At 52.6% G+C, this 20,309-nt stretch overlaps 8 protein-coding genes across 8 annotated transcripts; 5 read left to right on the top strand and 3 right to left on the bottom strand.

The window, feature by feature from the left end:
• Nucleotides 1-654: 654 nt before the first annotated feature.
• Nucleotides 655-2,066, bottom strand: BU25DRAFT_423301 (glycoside hydrolase family 5 protein; the record flags this gene model as incomplete). Its single annotated transcript, XM_033708204.1, has 4 exons — nt 655-788; nt 836-1,679; nt 1,730-1,766; nt 1,822-2,066. The coding sequence occupies 4 exons, from the start codon at nt 2,064-2,066 to the stop codon at nt 655-657; spliced, it is 1,260 nt and encodes a 419-aa protein (XP_033559806.1).
• A 1,380-nt stretch (nt 2,067-3,446) lies between these two features.
• On the top strand, nt 3,447-4,037 carry BU25DRAFT_423300 (uncharacterized protein; the record flags this gene model as incomplete). The annotated part of the gene is made up of 3 exons (XM_033708203.1): nt 3,447-3,478; nt 3,567-3,628; nt 3,682-4,037. The coding sequence occupies 3 exons, from the start codon at nt 3,447-3,449 to the stop codon at nt 4,035-4,037; spliced, it is 450 nt and encodes a 149-aa protein (XP_033559805.1).
• Nucleotides 4,038-5,436: 1,399 nt separating this feature from the next.
• BU25DRAFT_412650 (uncharacterized protein) lies at nt 5,437-7,042 on the top strand. Its single transcript, XM_033706842.1, has one exon. The coding sequence runs from the start codon at nt 5,701-5,703 to the stop codon at nt 6,577-6,579; it is 879 nt and encodes a 292-aa protein (XP_033559804.1). The 5' UTR covers nt 5,437-5,700; the 3' UTR covers nt 6,580-7,042.
• A 2,940-nt stretch (nt 7,043-9,982) lies between these two features.
• Nucleotides 9,983-10,979, bottom strand: BU25DRAFT_492866 (uncharacterized protein). Its single transcript, XM_033711672.1, has 2 exons — nt 10,636-10,979; nt 9,983-10,583 (listed from the first exon to the last, which is right to left on the bottom strand). The coding sequence occupies exons 1-2, from the start codon at nt 10,709-10,711 to the stop codon at nt 10,300-10,302; spliced, it is 360 nt and encodes a 119-aa protein (XP_033559803.1). The 5' UTR covers nt 10,712-10,979; the 3' UTR covers nt 9,983-10,299.
• Nucleotides 10,980-11,349: 370 nt separating this feature from the next.
• BU25DRAFT_345612 (uncharacterized protein) lies at nt 11,350-12,260 on the top strand (the record flags this gene model as incomplete). The annotated part of the gene is made up of 2 exons (XM_033703058.1): nt 11,350-11,813; nt 11,861-12,260. 2 exons carry the CDS (start codon nt 11,350-11,352, stop codon nt 12,258-12,260), a joined length of 864 nt encoding a protein of 287 aa, XP_033559802.1.
• Nucleotides 12,261-12,986: 726 nt separating this feature from the next.
• On the top strand, nt 12,987-15,586 carry BU25DRAFT_412643 (PNK3P-domain-containing protein). The gene is made up of 10 exons (XM_033706841.1): nt 12,987-13,145; nt 13,196-13,356; nt 13,428-13,540; nt 13,605-13,934; nt 13,999-14,135; nt 14,211-14,347; nt 14,429-14,489; nt 14,558-14,706; nt 14,885-15,001; nt 15,081-15,586. Exons 1-10 carry the CDS (start codon nt 13,049-13,051, stop codon nt 15,129-15,131), a joined length of 1,353 nt encoding a protein of 450 aa, XP_033559801.1. The 5' UTR covers nt 12,987-13,048; the 3' UTR covers nt 15,132-15,586.
• A 973-nt stretch (nt 15,587-16,559) lies between these two features.
• On the bottom strand, nt 16,560-17,266 carry BU25DRAFT_116677 (uncharacterized protein). The gene has a single exon (XM_033700395.1). It carries the CDS (start codon nt 17,024-17,026, stop codon nt 16,670-16,672), a length of 357 nt encoding a protein of 118 aa, XP_033559800.1. The 5' UTR covers nt 17,027-17,266; the 3' UTR covers nt 16,560-16,669.
• Nucleotides 17,267-18,206: 940 nt separating this feature from the next.
• On the top strand, nt 18,207-19,832 carry BU25DRAFT_345658 (uncharacterized protein; the record flags this gene model as incomplete). Its single annotated transcript, XM_033703059.1, has 2 exons — nt 18,207-18,543; nt 18,595-19,832. The coding sequence occupies 2 exons, from the start codon at nt 18,207-18,209 to the stop codon at nt 19,830-19,832; spliced, it is 1,575 nt and encodes a 524-aa protein (XP_033559799.1).
• Nucleotides 19,833-20,309: the final 477 nt, after the last annotated feature.

The raw sequence follows: 20,309 nt of genomic DNA, 5'->3' as shown, positions 1-20,309 counted from the left end.
TATATGTAACTATAACACTTGCTTGTACCTAATCCTGTTATTGCACACAGTCTGCACTAAGTTGAAAGACACATTCGAGCTAACTGTAACCCACTCTCTTCCTTCAACTTCATGCCCTCAGTTTTACCGGATCTAGGGTTGTAGCCGGCTTTTCTGATCAAGCCCTTGACTCCAGCAGGCGCACGAGCGAGCTCCCGGTCGACAGTATACTTGAACGTCCAGCACCTGCAGCCAGTTCCAAGAAGCCACACGAGGCAAACTCAACATGTTCGAATGTACTCGATGTCGACTCGACAAGGCCAATGTCCGTCTCTAGTCTCAACGACATCATTACCCGATGCTGACACTCATAGTGCGCACCCAAAGATCATATTTGGGCCGGCCAAGTGTGAAAGATGCACCCGGAGTCCAGCGCAAAAAGCAAAAACACTGCTGCGGCGTCGGGACCATCTCCATCAAGCGACGCAGTGTGCGAGGTCCACATTGATCTCACCGCCATGAGATTCTTGTATTGTATTTGAAACACCAGGTGAGGGTGTAATTTAAATCGATGTACATTACATTCTGAGCCAATGAAGATAACAAAACATGGACTTTGGCTTCAGCCCAGCTCACTGACTTCTCCTCTCACTCCTTCGGTACCGGTGAAAACATTTAGCAGTAAGCCTTACCGGACACTACAGGCTTGATGACGCCCTGATTGATCAAGTCGACATAGCTCCAATACTCCCTCTGAGTTCCCTCCCCTTCAACAGCAGATGTCGCATACGACACGGCCGTCCAGAAAGCTGTTTCTGTCAGCACAATCCCACTCAAGGCCACGAACAGTACTTACTTCCACCACTCAGATACTCATTCCAAGCGTACCTCTGGGTATTGAAGATCTCCTCCCTTCCAGCGAAAGTGTTGTTATACCTTGTCTGCAGAGACCACTCGCCCACAAAGTTCGGGAACTTCGTCTGGTTCGCAATGTACTGCGCCTGGCCACAGACGGCAGGGTTGACGTAGTTAGCGTAGACACCGGCAGCGGCGAAGTAGTAGACGTGAGGGCTTATAACAACGTTGTCAGTCGCGTTGAAGAAGGGCGCCCAGAAATCTGTGCCCTTGAAATTATCTTGGATGATCATGGGAATACGGCTGTCAACTTTCTTGATACGGTCCAAGACTCCGAATAGGTATTTGTTGATCCAGTCAGCGCCCTGGTCAGTCAGACCGGCTGGGGTGCCGAAGCCGACGAGGTTTGTGTCTGAGGCTTCGTTGAGGGGGGAGATGGAGAACTTGTTGAGACCGAGGGGTGAGGTTTTGATGTAATCAAGGACGCGATCAATGGCGAGCCAGGAGTACTCCAAGTGGGTCTGGTTGAAGAACCACTCATCGTGGCCGATGGCCTCGCCAATGTCGAGGGAGTTCACTCCTCCGGGCAGGGAGTGGAGACCAATGATGATGTGCATGTTGTAGCGCTGGACAGCATAGCTGACGATGCGATCGAGGTATTGGACTTGATTGCCAGAGTAGAGCTCAGAGCTAGGCACCTTGACCCATGCTGCGTATGTCAGAGGGATACGCAGCGTGTTGACACCGACGCTGGCAAGCGTATCGATGGTTGAGAGGTTAAGGAAACTGGCGTAACGTGCCTCGAAGACCGGACCGCACCGCTTGCCTAGAGTTTGGCATAGAGACTTCGATCTTAGCAGGAGACTTCTTCAGGAGAGGGAGTTCAGGTGCTTACCCACTCATCCGAGACATTCACACCTCCTACATTAACCCTATATGGGCAGTCAGTTGTTGTGTCATCTCTAGGTTTCCAGTTTCGCAACTCACCACCAGATGGGATCATGGGTGCGTTCCTTCTCGAGCCAGCTGCCAAGGTTCACGCCATTGGACTTGTATGTCCTCCAGTTGATGAATTCGCCACCGGTGTTGTAAGGGTTTGGAGGTGGCTTGTAGTCCGACAAGGGATCAACAAACGGGTAACCTTTTGTGTTTCCCTTTCGGCTTGGGTACCCTTGAGGCGAGGCGAAGGCGAGGCCAGCCAGAAGAGCGGCCGCAAACAGGTTGCAGACCATGATGAGGGGAAGGACGAGTGACAGAGGCAAAGGGATAGGGACTTCGCATCAAAAGGGTACAAAAGAAGAGTCAATACTTATGGACCCTCTCATGTTGACCGCCAAGGCTATATAGTGCAACAATCTTACCCTTTGGTGCCAATCAGGAATGGAGAATATGGAGTCTTGATCGATACTGACGTCGTGATGTTTCCTGCGTTCTTCGTACCCTGGAATGCAAGTATTGAAGTGTACTGTAGTTGGCTAGTATCCTTAGAACCCCTCACGAACTTTTACGGCTTCTTTGCGATCAATGACACGTCGACGCAGCGTGAACCATACTCTATTGTCAGGCTTGCCCATGAATATTATAGAGGCACATATATGCTGCAGTATGAGAAGCAGCGACAGGGTGAAGCGTAACAAGCTCACCTTGATGCTCATTAACGACAGACCGTGGTATGCGTAATGGCGATTTGAGTCAGACCTTTCCTCTTGCTGTTCTTTCGACATGACCATCCATGCAAATTTTGGAAATTCCATGATCACGACGTCCGGGTACCGTGGTAGGGCTGATGGGTGTTCATTGCCCTGGCGACGAACAACGCGGACTTACCTCCGACAAACGTCAAACTCTAGGAACTCGAGATGGACTGCATCCCATGTCACTCACCCAGTAAACAGGCCAAAGAGTATACGTGCGTGGCATATCACCATCTTGAGCGGTCTGAACAATGCTACCAATGTCGAAACAAGACAAGGATACGTCGTTGGACGGTGATGTCGCATCTGAAGAACGTCCAGTAATTGAAGATGTCATCAGAACCTCCGTTACCTGCGACAGGAATGTAAGCACAACATGCCTGATGTTGTCGCCCCCAGCCTGTAAAGTCCGACTACACGTTTGATAGTGGTATTGTTCAGCACTTTACGAGTCGGACGATGACCGTACAGCATGAAGGCCATCGTGGGAGGATAAATATCAAGATTTGAGAAAGAATGACAGCCCAGGTGGCCTGCCATCAATCACGTGACGCATGCTGATTGAGAGGAGAGTGATAGTGTATGCATGACGATAACGGGCGAGACAATAATGCAGCCCTTCGACAAGCACATACACCTGAACCGTCGATAGCAAGATGAATAGAAACAAATGTGCCTGACACCACAGCACTATACATAACCTTCAATAGTCAGCAATACGAAACATGGAGACTCTGACTGTCGTGGTAGGAACCAGAAGGTCTCGAGTAATCTCCACAGTCGCATGTGCTGGCGTGGACTTTGGGCGTGGTGTCTCGCTTTAACAACTGGTTGGAAGTGTTTCTGGTTGCCGAGCCCTGTCGATACTGCTAATGTCGCTCTACCATACCTGGTGTTTAGGTCCCATAGTATCCCACCATGTACGACAAGGCTAGTTGTGTCGTCTGCAAGTAAGATACCCGAGGCAGATTGCGATGTTGTGTACGCGGGCACTTCCTGGTCACTCGCTTGAGACCGTGAGCTGGCATTGATCGACAGAGGAGCCACATGCTGGTGGCAGATCTCAACTGCGTCAAACTTCACATGTCCTTGTAGTTGCGGTGTGCTACACAACTGGTGTGTGATGGAACATGCGCACTTACGAGCAACTTAGGTGAGGTGACGTTCTCCAAAGCCACAACGTGTCGTGGTCGAGCTTTCGGCCGCCCCACAAGCCGATATGTGTATGGCTCGGCATGGCGTTTGACAGATGTCTTGCTCGTGTATGCAAGAGCCGACAAGTTCTTGTCGGCGGTCTCGGCAGGTGTCGAAAAGGTTGGGAGTGGAATGCAAGATGACTGGCAGAACGGTCTCGCTGTCAGTCCCGAACCATGGGACAAGATGAGTCCAGCGATTGAACGTCTAGAAATGTGTTCCACGACCTTGCCCTTTCTCGCCGGCGATGAGCATCCGGTCAAGTGCTCGCCATGGTTGCTTTTACCCCGCCTGGAGGACTTGGAGGTGCCGTAGAGTAATGTTGACGTTCTCTAGTCGGCAGCACAGTAATCTCGCTCTGCAGTGAAGGAGTGCGCGGCCTCGAGGCGGGTGAGCACACCAGAGCATGCACAACGACGCAACAAAGAAATTTCTGTCTCTGCCGAGAACAACGGCAGAATGCTCTTCTGCGACCACGATAGGCCCAACATGCCGGGTATGGAGATGGGTAGCTATCGGTATCGATAAGTGGATAAGCAGAGAGCGCAAACTCTGAGCGTCCCTGCCGCGCGGAAAGCAGCCGCACCCAGTAGGAAAACGCCCAACGTGCAGCAGGCCCACAAGTAATTTCCTGCGCATGGTGAGCGCTTTTGGTGGTGATGCGATGAAGAGAGTCCAGAAAGCTGTGGGGATGCGGAACAGTGGGTTGAGTCGAGAAGCGAACGAGTCGCAGTGAGACGGGCGGTCACAGTGTTGTCACATTGACGCTCGACTCGATGCCCTACAGACGCTACGTCGCAAATCGGCGCACAGCAGGTTTTGGCAGTCGCTGGCAGCAGTGGAGCGACAAGAGGGCCAATTGGGCGCCTGTTGAAGCAGATTTTGAGTGCCCACGGCTCCACGCAGTGTGAGTGGCAGACCAGCTTTCATGATGCGCCGCTCTGGGCTCACAGCATCACTCATCCACCCTCTTGAGCGACTCTGGCATTTCCACGTGTTTCGTGATTGACGTGTGGTGAAAATTTGTGCCTCCCCCAGAGCTGATTGAGGGTGAGGCGCAGACTTGCTTATTCTGGCATGTTTCGCTGTGCGTTTCGCTCAGCTCACAGCCATCCCCTGGCAGGGCAAAACGCAAAATCGAGTGTTCCTGACGATCAGTGCAGCGCCGCGCAGCGATTCGTCGGCTCCTCGGGCGGAATCATGCACTTGCAGAAACGTGAGACAGGTCAGCTTGCGGTGCCTGAGAGCTTGACCACATCGAGTGACGGGCTTGAACGCCTCTGGCAGCGCAGTGAGAAGTAACTTGGTTCCGACCACAATCTTCGCCGTCGCACGCAACAATGGTTCAAAGGGTACGATTTGAGATGCTGCCCCAGGATCAAAGGGTCCTTTGACATGTGCCATCTGCCAGCGGTAAAGCAGCGGGCGCGCAGGCAGTCTCGAGCGCGACGGTGGATGACGGCACCAGTCTGTTGTTGAGTCTGACCAAGGCAGCGCCGTTCCCTCAAAGGCAGCCGGGCCGAAGGCGTGGACCTGCAGCGCCACGTTGGACGGGCGCCCAGTGGGCTGCTAGGCGACATGGGTGCAAGCGGGCGTGAAAGTGAGCGGAGGATGCGAGCGCAGCGCTGTGCGTTGCCAGGGGTCGCAGGCGCTAGGCACGCCAGCCCACAAGTTGCTTTGCGCTCCACTGCGTAGCTCCTTCTTTCTCTCCTCCACCCAACACACTCACTCATTCTTTATAACCCGCCGCTCCTCCTGCTCTGTCCACTCTCTACAGGCTTGAGGTCTAGCACTTGTTCACTTTCGTTTTCCACCGCACATTCCTTCCCAGAGATCTAGTATCTCTATCAGTCATTACGACACAAAAACCACCAGTCTCTACACTGAACTGCTAGCCGGTTCACCAACAGACTCACTCTCTACCAACATCTGCTATCCAGCAAATCAAAGCTTAACCAGCAAATCTATCACCAACAACATGAAGTCCTCTCAGGTTCTCGCTTCCGTCCTTTTCGGCTCCATCGCCGCTGCTTTCCCCTTCAAGCGCGACCTCATCACCAAAACTGAGGTCCAGGTTGAGACCGTCATCGTCTACACCACCATCTGGGAAGACGACGTCCCCGTAGCTGAGGCCACTACCACCGCTGGAGGCTACTTCTACGAGCAGCCCGCCAGCTCCGCTGCTGAGACCACCCCTGCTGCTACCTCCACTCCCGCCTCCACTCCCTCTGCTGTCCAGGAGCCTACTTCCGTCTACACTCCTCCTGTTCAGACCTCTACGTTTTCCTCCACCGTAGTCGTTGTCTCCTCCGCCGCGCCTGCTCCAAAGCCTGTCGAGACCTCGTCCGCACCTGCCCCAGCTACGTCAACCACCACTGAGGCTGCCTACACTCCTGCTCCTGTTTCCTCTGCTGCCCCTGTCTCCTCTGCTGCCCCTGTCTCCTCTGCTGCCCCTGCTACCACCACCGCCGCTGCTGCCCCTGTTACTCAGCAGCAGTCGTCCTCTGGCTCCACCAGCACTGGCGAGAACTTCTCTAGCGTCGACCTGACCATCAACCCGCTCACCGGTGCTCTCGGAGCTTGCGGTGAGCCCATGCACGCCACCGACTTCTACGTTGCCCTCGCTGCGCCTGCCTGGGGAGCCTCTACCTACGACTCTCAGACTGGCAAGGCTACCAACAAGTGGTGTGGACAGAAGATCAAGATCGAGTACAACGGCAAGTCGGTCGATGCCACCATCATGGACCTGTGCCCTGGCTGCTCCGGCCACGACCTTGACCTCTCTGACGCGGCCTGGGCAGCCATTGGCATGACCGAGTGGACTCGCGTCCAGGGTAGCTGGTCCATCGTCAACTAAGCACCCACTCCACCACCTCTCCTCCTTTGCCAGCCTTTAGCACAGCTAGCCAGGTGTAGTAAGGCTACACTATGATCAATATACCCAAGATTTCGCTAGCGCAGGCTGGTCAGCGCTTTGCACGACACGTTACGATATGCCTTCCCATGTTTTGCATCAAGCGGATCAATCATCCGGAGTCAAGAAAAAATAACCATTGAGGTTTTGGTTTGGTTCGCTCGGAACGTCACTTCTACCACTTAGATCTCATGAAGTATATGGGGATTCGCTGGTCGTTAGAAGTTGACTGTTCTTTTCACATATTCTTGTCTCTCCTTGACAAACATTCTTTTCTCTTCGTGTATACACATTTATCTAGGGTCGGTGTATGGATTGGATACCCATATACTTTGAACGTTGAGATCTGGAGGCTACTCAATCAACAATCGTTTGATTTACTCAGAATGAAAATCATGCAAACAAACACATCTTTTCTTGCCCCTTTTGCAAAACCCCTTGTGATGCCGCGAGTCGCGCTCACCCAAACAGGCACCAGACAGCTATTTTCGCATACAAAGGATTGCGATCGTCGACTCTCACCTCCGAGCTTGTGGCAGTGCTCGCACGTTCCTAAGATCCACATTTCAACTTCAGCCGCAACACCGCATCTATGCACCCAGTCCCCATTGTCAAAGCGCGCGTTGCCGGGGCACCAGCTCACGGCCTTTTCTCGTGAAAGCTGAACCTGGGACATCACGTCATGCTCTCCACTGCGTTACGCAGACTTAACGAGCTGAAAGAAGTCAATGAATCGCGAATTCACCGGTCGCAATTTTTCGTTCAGTGTGAGCCCGGGTAAATTCTACGAATTCAAGGAGCTGTTCGACAAGCTTGGCAGGGGTCCTGACTCTCGAAGTCTGGACGGGCTACTCTTAGTTTGTCACCTCCGCGATCTTTCGAAGGTTCGTCCTGTAATAGTTTGGGTTTGGATGGTCTGGATGGCTGCGTTCGTGGCGCAGTGTGAGGCTGTGCAATGTCGGGAAGTGTATGGTAACGTCACGTGAGCGTGCACTTGCGGTTTTGCATCATTCGGATGCATTGCGGCAGCAATGTTGGAATCCTGGTCTGAGATCTGACCCATTGATGATACTGGTTCGCTAGATCTGGTAGGCACAGATCATATCCTTCAACATCGAGGTAAGTACACGAGAACAATTTCACGGAGTAACTTACCAGTGCAGTTACCAGAAATCCTGTCAAATCATGAATTCGATCGTATGAAAGGGTGACTAGTAGTAAGGGCTCTTACTGTGTACTGCCACCTTGCAAATGCATGTCTGGCTGCGTCAGGCCGCCAATGCACCAATAATTCTGAAGAGATACTGCTCTCCAGGGCCACTGATAGCAGATGTAGCACATCTTTGCGAATACATTCATACGCTGATTCTTGGCAGAAGGGAAGCTGTCACTCACCTTATAAGTGTCTGACCGCACCAAGCTGCCACCGCTGTACTCGCAGCACCAGTCCCTGCCACTGGTAAGTATTATGGAAGACGTTAAACTGATATCGGATGATTGATGACTTCCTAGTCGAAGATGCTGGTATTGCTCCGTGTCAAGTCTGCGAGCAAAATAGATGACGAAACCATCGTCTTGAGGCTGCGTTCAGCGTGAGGTCCCAACGCACAAATTCTTCGGTTACATGTCGAATTGGGCGAAGAGAGACCATACTGGATGAAGGCATGGCAGACTGAGACGTTGCGAAATGCAAAGAGAGCAAATCAATATTTACCCACTCTGTACTTACTTCGTCCTCCATTGATATCTATTGTAAGCAGACATGACATCCACAAGACTACTGATGTAGTGTGACCTTGTCCATACCTGAAAAAATGTTTAGTCGTCCGCCGTGGAGTAAGTCGAATGAGGTAGATCAAAAGTGCTCATCACTGAGGCTTACCAGTTTCGACTCCATGGTGCGAGAGACTGATACCACCAGATAGCCTGATCGACAAATGATGGCTTGAGCGAGCTAAAGAGTCACGATGCTCGAGGTGGCCGACGATACATTGACAAACTTCGGTGGAAGGTGCAAGATGGATACTGGTGTCTGACGAGTATAAGTATGTAACCCTCCAGCAGAGCTTTGACGGCAACAACATCGTTTCAGTCATCACGAAGCTTTCCATCGCTCTTGCCTCTGCCTTCGCAGCAGCAGCACTGACAGCTCTTTTGAAGCCGCACCTGACGCTCGATGGGACTACGGCAGCTCCAGCGACAAGAGAGATGCCAGCAAACCTGTCGCCAGATGGGATTGATTGATTGGTTGGTTTAACGTCCTATGTGAGTCTGAGACTATGGAAGACGAGAGGAGCAGTAGCTCCTCTGGTAATGCAGAGATTTAGTTACAGGAGTTTGAGTTCAATGAGAGTACAAGGGATGGTGTGGGCTCTTGCCCTCGCCAGATGGGACAACGGCAGTACTGAGGATAAGGGTGACGTTGTTGATAAGGATTGGCCTGAGATCATGGTAGCTTTGAGGACAAGTGAGGAATTGCGTCTTACATGGTGACAAGTGCCAAAAGTGTCAGCGTGCTGATTGTGGGGGGATAACAAAGGGTATATACTGGGGTATAGACACAAGGAAATGGTTGAAGAGCAGCAGTTATTACGTGCCCTCAGACCTACTGTGTGTATCCTTCATGACATTTTCCACAATCGAAGCATCTTATAACATCGTACACGGCGGAGCTCCTCCATCAACCTGACTCGCAGCAAACACTGCTCTGTCAGCAACTCAACTCAACTCAACCTTTACTGATCCACCTCGCCTTCCTCCACCGAATGTTCTCGAATACCACGTTGAGTTCAACAACGGTACAACAGAAAACTCCACTCTCCACTTCTTGCCTTCTTCAACCGCTCACTACACCTGCCCAATCCAGCAAGCCTAACAACTCGGTCCACTCCACTTCCAAGCTTACGAAGGTAGTTTTTCTCGCGTGCGAGTTGCTCAACTGTGGATGTGAAAATGCACCAGTTGTAGCGTGTTTGTGGGTGTGCTAGCAGAGCCGAGGCGGGCGCATGTGAAATGGTGTTGACTGATAGGAATTGGAAGTGTGGTGGCGGCAAGTGCCGGCCGAGCACGTGGGGTCGTGTCGGTGCTCGAAGCCGGGTGAGTGGGCGAAGGACGGAGAACTGGAGGTTGGTGGACGCGCCCGTCCGAGGACGCCATTGTCCGATGTTATTCATGATATTGTGTCGTCTGGCGTGATTGGTCGTCATGGTATTGCGGTATTGTTCAGATATCAATGACGTCTCTAACTGATGTGGTGGCTTGCATGTGGTTGCGCCTGAGAGCTTGGGTACGTTACCGAGAGCACACGTTCATGTGGCAGCATGTCAAGTCAATCTTAAAAATAGTGGTGTATCTTTGTATTGATGTTGAGTATCTCATGATAGTGTTGAGTGTGGCAGTCCCGTTCGTCATATGATGCTTCCAAATCCTAGCCCAGAGCTTTTCCTAGCAGTTCCTCATCCCAGATGTCAGTCTTGAAGGGTATAATACGCAAGCAGTTGCAGTCCATCTCGCTTTTGTGTTCAAGTCGTTCGCCCAAGTCCCATCGCGCCAAAGCGCTCGTCCTCCCTCGTGATCAATCATCTATGTTCTGATGCGTGTAGTGTATGTACAATGCTGACACGTCCTGACGTGTCTCCTCCATTGTTCATCATGCTAGTTCATCTATGCAAACATGCTGGCACCGCCGGACTCGATGGCGTCGATCTCAGCCTGAGACCAAGTCATCCGCTGGAAGCGTGCGGGAAGCTCGGAACGGTCGAAAAAGAAGCCCTTGCCCGCCTCAACGGGGCCCAAGGAAGAACCAGGAGTGCTGCCGACGCCGCTAGAGTAGTCCCGGGACTGGTTCAGAGGGCCGTGCTGCTGTGCTTTCTGGCGGTAGCTGGCAAAAGACTCAGGAAGCGAGTGAGTTGGGGAAGCTGGGTGGGCCTGAGGAGTATGGTCGACGTCTGCATACACTTGTTAGAATTGGAACTGATGCAGTGGACAAACATCACGTACGAGAAGGAGTAGTGCGCTTGCCCAGGAAGCGGATCATGGGCTGGCGGCCAGCCTGGAGAATCTTGGTTGCGTTCATTGTGGGATGGATGAGGTGAGGTTGTATGAGTCGAGGTCGGCGATTGCAGTTGTGTGTAGGTAGTAAAAGTGGTAATTACAAGGTGGTAGTGGTGGATGAAAACACGTAGGCTGATGGCAGCAAGTTGATTGAGAGAGCGGAGGGAGCGTAGGCAGTGGTGGTGACGGAGGGGAGCCGGTGTGATGATGAAGCATAAATATTAACCACTTTCGCGGCGCGAGCTGCGATGCGCTAAACGCCGAAGACGCCATTTCTCCCACATTCCGGCCCTCTCCACAAATGCCTGCGCCCGGAGAAGATCGTCTCACAATCGACTGACATTTGCTGTCGTGCTCGCACACATTCCTAAGCGATTTTGCACGGCACTGTGCGGAACAGACATCCCGTTGTGCGGAGCTCCATATTCTTTGCGCTGCAATCGCGTTTTCTTGCCAGATTGGTGTTCCAGGCCACTGCCAGGCCATAGCTCCATGCAGCCGCCGCTGCCATTTTCACTGGATCTCTGCAAGTGCACCCCTCCCCCCGCCAATTACGTGTGAGCTTTCCTTATCAACCCCACGGTTTACAACGGGAATTGCATATCGATTGTCTTGTGCCCGAGTGCGGCTCTTTCTTCCCTGCTCTCTCCAAAACACTCGATGCACGAGTTGCTCCTCTATGGCCAAGTGTCGGCCGCGCGCCATGATCAGGTCCTGAAGATTCTCGCGGGGTTTGCTGCTATGCAGCCCCGCCGTATACTCCAGCGGCGCATCATCTACAAGCCTGAGCGCGAGCCTGAAGAGCCTGGTTCTCACTTGCGCCGCGGTGGTACTCAGGCCGTTGCTGTGAAGCAGAAGCTACAGGCTACCACGCCTACACAGCTCTACTATACCCACTTGGTGCAGAAACTCTCAGAAGAGGACTTTGGGCAAGGTGATAGTAAAACAAGTGACACTTTGTCTGCCGATGTGGACTTTGAGGGCGGCGAAGAGCCACGATGGTCGACCTTGTTCGAGGATATACCAGACACTGGGGATAGAGGGGTATCGATACGCTTCACCAACAACACTGATCTCATTGGGGGAGATCCTCATACCTTCATGACTACCTCTGGACCGAACCGGTAATATTGTCCCTTGCGCCCTGTTAGCATGTCTGACCAGATTGTAGCTTTGTTACAGAGTACTACATCGAGGGACACCGCTTCGTCCATGGCAACGTCGTAATTTTCCTCCACCGCATCCTCCACGAGCCCGGCGTCCGGAACCTGCAAACAGAACCGAAGGTCAACCCCCCAGCATTTGAAGCCCTGCAGCTTCTAGATCAGAGCGGCACTTATATACTTGAGGCAAAAGTGCGCGTGCAAGACTTCAAAGATGCATCTGTGTTGGAGTCTGGTGTCAACGAGCTGAAGGGGTTCCAGATATCAATGAGGGGTTGCGTAGAACTGTCATTGCCTGACCGCCTCACCATGGACACACGGGTCAAGTACACGCCGCCACCAGGAGTTGTCACGAAGGCGCAGGTACAAGCACAGGCGCAAGTGCAAGGTCAACAGAACAATCGTTGAGGCGTTCCGTTTGAAGCCTTGTTAGCACTGTGGGTAGACTCAGCGACATGTGTCTGGAAGCTCTATGCATAAATTGACGCATACATGGAAGCCAAAATGGACTGAACAAGTCCTGAGCATGCAGGAGGCTACCGGTGTCTCTCCATCGCATGCTTAACATACAATTCCACTCAGGAAGCACGTTCAGTGTGTATTGATTCATCTATGCAGGGCTGGTCACAAAGTCAGATTGTGATAACGTGGCTTTTCACTACAAGAACTAGTCCACGCAGATAGAAGGTTCCTGAACCTTATGCAGACCACAGCTCCACGGCTCCAGAGCCGCACAAGTCCAAGATAGAGTTTATTAGGACGGATCTTAAAGCTTATGCACTGCAAGCTGCGTATGGATGACTATAATTATGATGTTGCTGTGACCAGTACAGCTAAGTTCCCACATTCAATTTTGCGTCTTTTTAGATGCATCCCCACTTCACGTTGCGTGTTCGATGGCTGGGGTGCAGGTGTACGTTGAGATCAGTACTGTACTTGAGCTGATAGCATAATGAATATGTCAATTCCACCACCACAACCATGCTTAGAGCGAAGTGTCTCGCGATGAAGAGACGTGAAGTGTACTAATGGCAGCAGCGACATTGCAGTGAAGCACGTGCTAGCGCGTCTCGCGTCAGCGTTGCACATGCTGAACAGCAGCCTTGCCTGACCCAATCAACTACAACAACACAACACAAAGATCACAACTTGTACGAAACTGTTTTGGAGCCGACCATAGCGGTTGAAGTGCGAATATGCCTGAGAGGCCCGGGGCGAGAAAGCGACCCAGCGCCAGCAAAAAGGAAGTTTCTCCTCCTCCAGCGAAGAGGCGACAGCAGTCGCACACCACAAGTGAGCTGCAACACTACAACCGCAACTGCTTCCATTGACACACAACGCAGACAAAGCAGTTGCTAGTTTCTTCACACCCACGTCAAAGAAAGAGCCTGAAAAGATGACGTGGCGGGTCGTGAAGGACAGCCTTCTTGTTGGGCGATACAATACCTCAGCTGTAGCTCAGTCGGCCAGTAAAGCCAGGCGGAGAATAGCAGCTTTTGACTTCGTATGTCTGCCTGGAAATGCGACCAGCTTCTCATGTTTGCATGCACTTCGTTGCTAATGTTAACATTGCAGGACTCAACTTTAGTAATACCTGCATCTGGAAAGAAATTTGGCCGCGATGCTAGCGATTGGAAATGGTGGCATGAGAGCATTCCAGGAAAACTTACGCAGCTCCACGAGGAAGGGTGAGACACAACATGAAGCGTCTGCACCTCACGATGTGTGTACTGACACGGTCATCTCGAACAGATACCTTCTTGCGGTGGTGAGCAATCAAGGTGGTATCAGCCTCAAGTCAGATCCGAAGACCGTCAAGTCTGACCAGAAACGATTGGCAGACTTCAAGGGGAAAGTCTCAGCAGTGCTTAGCCAGCTTGACCTACCTGTTACTGTGTATGCAGCTACGGGCCGCGACGAGTACCGCAAACCACGAGTGGGGATGTGGCGGGAACTCTTGGAAGACCACGACCTTGGCATTGTGGAATCTGTTGACCTCGAAAACTCCTTCTTTGTTGGCGACGCCGGTGGCCGCGAGGCGGTGGCTGAGATAACTGTGAAGGACCACTCATGTGTCGACAGGTATGCTGCAGCCTCCAAAGCATGCATTGCGACAAGGGGGTATATTGTACTAAAGTTATACCAGGGATTTTGCAGCCAACGTGGGCTTACCATTTCATACGCCAGAGGAGTACTTCCTGCAACAGACTCCTCAGCGATTCGTGAGGGACTTCGATCCAGCCACCTACATGAACAGATTGGCTGAGAGCTCAACATCTGCAAGTACGTTGAGGGATCAGCAGCCACACGGAATATAGTGCTATCAACAGAAGAGCACAGACACTGACTTGTGTGTAGATCCTATCATTACGAAAACTGACGTTTTGGACATTATCCTTCTTGTCGGTAGCCCTGGTGCTGGCAAGTCATCGTTCTATTGGAGGCATTTGCAGCCACTGGGCTATGGTCGCGTAAACCAGGACATCCTCAAGACTGTAAGTGCTTAGGAATCGTTTGCGTGCATGGCAGCACGTGCTGTACCGCCTCTCGGCACTTTAAGTAACATCTTGAACCAGCGCGAGAAATGCGTGAAAGCCGCCACGGCGCTCATTGAAGAAGTAAGAAGTGTAGTGGTTGGTATGTTCTTCGGCACCCCGCCTTGTCGACATGACTCTGCATATCGCAAATATACTGAAGGCTTCTAGATAACACCAATGCCGATCAAGACGTACGCGCCGTATGGGTAAATCTGGCAAAGAAACACTCGATACCTATTCGCTGTGTACTCTTTACAGCATCGGCTAAACTGTGCGAACACAACGACACCGTTCGTGCGTTGAATTTTGGTTCAGAAGTAGGTTTCTCAACACCTGCCGCTAGCCCAGGTACCGGCTCAATGTGCCTGCCCGATCAAGTTACCCTGACACGCGACGAAATCCTAGCTAGTGCCAACGGCGTTGCGGATCATGGTTCCCTGGCTTCTATCGGTATTCGCTTGTGAACTATTGACATCAATCACTAACTGCCTTCAGACCAATCCCGAGAACAGGACCATGTTGCCGAAGCTTGCGTTTACGAGCTTCGCGTCAAGATACCGTGCGCCAAAGCTAGAGGAGGGCTTCAAAGAGATCATCAAGGTAGACTTCGAGGTAAGTGTTGTACAACCGCGAATTAGAAGATCCGTCGCGCTGGTGTGGTGTGTAAGACCTAGTTGCTGACCAAGGAAAGTTGACTGGCTCTGATGACCAAAAGGAGCTATGGAGTAGATACTGGATTTGAGTGGAGAAAGAAGGCTCCACGATATCGAACGCTAGGATCATCCTGAGGTCAGAAGAATTCCTGGCGCGAACGCTTACGACGACTCGCTGCGCCTGGTATGAATGCAGCGATTCTATTCTGCCAATTGGTTGGTATTCGCTGCAGGGCATTACGGAGCTGCAAAATATATTGTAGGGCTTGCTCGAAGCGAGCTCTTGCTCGCAGCACTAGTACCTCCGAAGTGTTGAGTAGTCTTCGGTTAAGTCAGCATTCTACCACATGGCATGTTCCACGCTCAATGGTCCGCGGTACATGCAATGCAGTGAAGCTGCAGCCCAGGCTGAGGTACATATACATGACAGACGATCAAACATGAGGAGATTGCGTACGCCGGCAGTCAGATGGGAACATACATGGGTTTTCACGCGACAACTCATCGTGGCCATCGAATTATTGACCACACTGATGATGTGAAGGGTTCCTTGTGCGACATTAGCGCGCAGATACTCGGAGTGCAATTGTCCGGCGGTACTTCTGTTATCGATAGCAAAGCGGTGCTTTTCCACTTCTGCCTTTTTCGGGTAGTCAATCTTCGCAGAAAGATCGGCGAGAGCTAGGCCAGAGAGGCCCACGTTGCGTGTTCGAGACCGCCAGACGCAACAAGCCGTCTGTTCCATCATCGGAAGATCTCAACCGGCATTGTCGTCACTGACAGATCGCAATGCCGTTGACCGGTGGGCAATCGCATGAAAGCACGTGGTTGTGAAGTCACGAAGTACCTAGGTATCCATTCTGAGCTTTAATGTTTGTAAACGAGCGGTGCGGGCGAGCACATGCTCACCGGCTAACTTCATGCAAGTTGAGCGTTGCAGACCTAAGCAAACGCCGTTCTCCCGCCTGTCTCTGCATGTTGGTGCAGGCAGTTGCCGTGCCGCGGTCGCTTGTATCAGGGCAGCGAGGAAGAAAGTCCGTTGAAGTGCTGTGAAAACGCCGGGCGATTGCCGACTTGAGACCGGTCCGACACGGCGAGCTTTTTGTCGTCATGATCTGAGCAGCAAGCATGGTGTGGGCGTTCAGCCCACGGTTCCCAAGCACCTGTTACCGAGCGTGAAATCGCGCACTAGTATCTCGATATAGTATGGTGTCGCCCAGCATCAGAGATTTTGCGTGAACTGCGATTCCAGACACGGCACGGTTTTCCACCCACATGAATCAGCAGACTTGTCCACTGTGGTTTTGAGTTGGAACATCTGGCAACCTTTACAAGAGGGTGTGAGCACTATCGCAGGAACCCGCTTGTAAAGAGAGAAAAAGGAAAGGTTCAAACGTTTTCGCAAGCGATGCGTTGGCCGCTGAGGTCAGTGAGGCTTGCAGCATTGAGGAATCAGAGGTCGAGAAACCACACTAAGTCCTAGTCAGTAAGTGCGACAAGGGCCGGTGCCAATTAGGTACCGTTTAACAGTTAGCGTTCCAACAAATCCTTCCGATTTGTCTGGACACTGCTGGCTTTTCGAGGGGCTAAAAGGTTCTCCCAGCCTTCCCCAGGCACACCCGCGATGTCACAGGTTTATTGTGAGACTTGCCAGTGTCACAAGAGTCAGGTGCCAGAGAGTTCGCGAAAAGGGACTCAGATCGTGGGAAACTGGGCAAATAGGAGCACCCAGTGTTTGAGTGTTTTGCGGCTCTGACAGCGGGATGTTTGTTTGTTTTTTTTTCCAGAATTTTGGCGTCTCCGCAGCGCAATCCGCCAGTGTGTATTGACCAAGCGGGAAAACGACGGGAGGGAAACCGATGTCCACAGCCAAACCTTGCCTGTCGATGTCATCGCCGCAACGCGGACAGGGGCGAGCAGAAAGCGTCCCAGTCAAGCAGAGGAATGCAACCGCCGGCACAGCACCTGTTGAACCACTCTTCATCCTTGCGCTGCCCCGTAGTCTGTCAAGTTGAGCCACGGTTGCACGCACATGGAAGAACTGTCAGACACCACAGCGCTGGTAACACAGGCACCTCAGGTCGGCAAAGCAGTGAGAAAGCGCAGCCTCAACACCTGCAAATGAACGGCAAAGTTCGTGAAAATAGAAAATGCATCGACTGTTCTGGGGGAACCGTTGTTCCTGCATGGCTTACCCACCCGCAAAGGCTTTTTCGTAGACTCGTCAACAGCAGACGATAGTTCGCATGGGACCGGGGCATTTTCAACGCCTCCACCAACGACAGGCCTCGCATTTAGATTCGGGAGGATGAAAACTCAGAATGTCCAGACCAGAGGATGTGCGGAGCAGGTGGACATCAAGTGCCTGCTACTACAGCAACAAGTGCATCAAGTGCACGACGATCCATGTTAACGCCCAAAACAGCGGCGCAAATGCTGCGAGCAACCACAGCGGCGTCGATGCGTGAACTTTGCGAGGGAGCCCTTGGAGCAGCTTGCACAGGGCGGTGGCAGGGCATCACCGGTGCTGTGTACCGGCGAGACGACTCATGACGGCCCGCACGAACCCGGGGAGGCAGAGTGAATGTGCCGCCAGTTGGCTAGACAAAGACGGGAATAGCTGCGGTCGAGGGTGTTGCTTTCTGGTGAGGGCTTGGCGTGCAGTCCCAGTGGGAAGGAGCTACCGCCGTGCGCCGCTGCCCACACACAAATCGTGCCGCATCCCCCGACTTTGGTCGCTGTCCTGCTTGCCCACGTCAGTCGTCGCTCTTTGCCAACTTGCATCCGCTTTATCGCTGCGCTGTCTCTCCCTCGAATCAACTCTGCGCTGGACTCTCGGATCACGAGCATACGAAACGTCAGTCGTGAGTGGCCTATCCCAACTGCCCACCGCTCTCACGTGTTTTCCGCATTGGGTGCGCCAGCCGACGGGCGCTGACTTTGCTAGATCTTTTTTGCAGCATAAACAGGCCAAAAGCTACATACGTGGTCCTGCTTCGTGGCACCCTCCAAGGCTCTCTTCCAAACAATCCGCGACCGCCATTCTCTGGGTAGTCAACAACTGGCGATCAGCCATACGGCGCGAGGTTTACTCTTAAGCTGGTGATGGGATCCCAGCACCCATCGTCAACACTCACGTCACGCTTTGGCAACCAAACATCAACATGCACGACCTCAAACCACTGATTCTCCCCAAACTCGTTGCAGCGCGTAAATCGTCCAAGAGCTCACTCGACACGTCTGCCGAGCCAACATCCTCGGTCTACTCCTGCACTGACTCTGGTTTCTACTCGGCTTCTGAGTGCTCCACGCCGCCCACGCCAAGTCTCTACGCGCGTGGTCACTTCCGCTTTCCCAGCTCAGCTTCCTCACTCTCGTCAAGTCCGCCCACCCACGAGGTCATCGAAGCTCCCAATGCCTCTGGCAAGCTTCCTAAGCTAACCGAGGAGCCTGTTGAGCAAGAGTACCACTACGGAACCGAAGACACCCACCGTTGCTCATGTAGGTCGTCTCAATGCTCTAACACGTTTGCAAGTACTCATTCATCATTAGGTGACACTGAGAACGGCCACGAAACCAACTGTGAGATTGCCAGAGCCTATGAATTCCAGGATGAGTACTTCCGCTCCGTGGATGCGGAGATCCGTATGGCCAAGCGTCGACGTTCCTTGGAGTCATCAGCCAACAGCATTACCAACAAGATCGAACGACGCTTCCCTTCCTTATCGCGCAAAGTCAAAGAGCGCAAGAGGGCCTCGTCAAGCTTCACCAGGGTTTCGAGGAGTGAGACACCATCTCGTGTTTCATCCACGCGATCATCGTCAATCACCAGCTCTATTCGCCATGTCGCCTCCTTCGATGTCTCCCAACAGTACTCTCAGGTTCCCACTCCTGCTCACAGCATGGAGCAGCTCAGCGAAGCCTCAGCATCACCCATGGAGATTGACGTCGCCAAAGCCAATGCCATCGACATCGACATCGACCCTGAGCAGGTCGATGCTGAACGCTATGCGACCACTCCTCTTCTGCCTCCACTACTGATGTGCCGGGACGACTTGCCAACATCTTCCCCCCTTCAGTCACCCACCATTGCCGATGCATCGCAGTCCTGCGTTCCAACGCCCATGGGCACTCCGCCGGTTCGCGCTTACCCTACCCCTACGCTGTCGGCCAAGCCATCTTTTGCATCTATCAAGACATCCCGCCCTGGATACACAGTGTCTTCTGCCGATATTCCACCTATGATGTTGGCCGACCCTAACGACAAGTGGACCAACCTCCTTGGCCACGCGAACTTTACCATCCTGCCGGAACCCTACGTACCCGAGCGCCTTGACGCAGCGTCATTGAGACAACTTTTCGCCGACTGGGAGTCAGCACGCTGCAACTACGCAAAGCACCAAGTCCGGACTGCAGAGCACTACGGTGTGACCTCCAAGCACTACACACTCACTGAACAGAAGTGGGCAGAGATCGACGCCGAGTGGAAGAGGAACCATGAGTTGGCCACCTCCTCCCACGCTGCCAACATTGGTCACTTCTCGCCAGTGGAGCCATTGTCGCCCGTCGAGCCAGCTCCTCTCAGCAAGATGCCTACGCTCAATGATCCCAAAAGCGAGGGCAAATTCCCCAAGCTCGGCGACGAGGACGTTGTCGGCCCAATGGTCCAGATTGCATCACCGATGATGCTCAAGACCCCTTCGCGCAAGCGCGCTTTTTTTAAATTCCTTAGTGACCTGCTCCCCGGTTCTCTCCTCGGCCGATCCTCGGTCGGCATTCGAGGCCACTAGACCCCGCAGTCGCAACCATTCTACCTTGTTTATATTTTTGTGCGATTATAACCCATTGCGAGGCGTTTGCAGCATCAACTGCTGCCAGGGGTTTAACGATGTACGACTTGTATGACCATATCACGGCCGAGCATTCGCGCCACGACCGATCCTTATCACGAATTTCCTTTGTCACCTTACGAATTTAGAGAGGTAAACTCCTTCACAGTACAACGGTTGGTATCTGTGTATCCCTTCAATGGGATCTTTGCGGAGTTACAAGCGGGGTTGGAGGCAACCAGTCCTGTCAAAAAAGTGTATCACGACATGTCACACGCAGCGAGGCTCTTCCGCCATTTGTTCTGCTTTCTTTTCCTTTCTGTCAAATTCAAGAGACAGCTCTCTTGTCGACGGCTATACCCCATCGTCCTAGTCTGGGACTGATGGTGGCAAGCGCAGTCGTGGGTCATGCGGCGTATGTGCCCATACCTAAACGAG

Source organism: Macroventuria anomochaeta (genome assembly GCF_010093625.1).
Source record: "Macroventuria anomochaeta strain CBS 525.71 unplaced genomic scaffold BU25scaffold_25, whole genome shotgun sequence".
Classification (NCBI taxonomy): domain Eukaryota; kingdom Fungi; phylum Ascomycota; class Dothideomycetes; order Pleosporales; family Didymellaceae; genus Macroventuria; species Macroventuria anomochaeta.
This window is presented reverse-complemented; position numbering and strand designations above follow the sequence as displayed.

What these genes read in the sequence shown, in the direction of transcription:
- BU25DRAFT_412643 (XM_033706841.1), top strand. Translation starts at nt 13,049, where the DNA reads ATGCCTGAGAGGCCCGGGGCGAGAAAGCGACCCAGCGCCAGCAAAAAG. An exon ending in AGTAAGAAGTGTAGTGGTTG is followed by an intron (nt 14,490 to 14,557) that starts GTATGTTCTTCG and finishes GAAGGCTTCTAG; the next exon opens with ATAACACCAATGCCGATCAA. An exon ending in CGTTGAATTTTGGTTCAGAA is followed by an intron (nt 14,707 to 14,884) that starts GTAGGTTTCTCA and finishes AACTGCCTTCAG; the next exon opens with ACCAATCCCGAGAACAGGAC.
- BU25DRAFT_116677 (XM_033700395.1), bottom strand. Translation starts at nt 17,026, where the DNA reads ATGAAGAGTGGTTCAACAGGTGCTGTGCCGGCGGTTGCATTCCTCTGC.
- BU25DRAFT_412650 (XM_033706842.1), top strand. Translation starts at nt 5,701, where the DNA reads ATGAAGTCCTCTCAGGTTCTCGCTTCCGTCCTTTTCGGCTCCATCGCC.
- BU25DRAFT_492866 (XM_033711672.1), bottom strand. Translation starts at nt 10,711, where the DNA reads ATGAACGCAACCAAGATTCTCCAGGCTGGCCGCCAGCCCATGATCCGC. An exon ending in CAAGCGCACTACTCCTTCTC is followed by an intron (nt 10,584 to 10,635) that starts GTACGTGATGTT and finishes AAGTGTATGCAG; the next exon opens with ACGTCGACCATACTCCTCAG.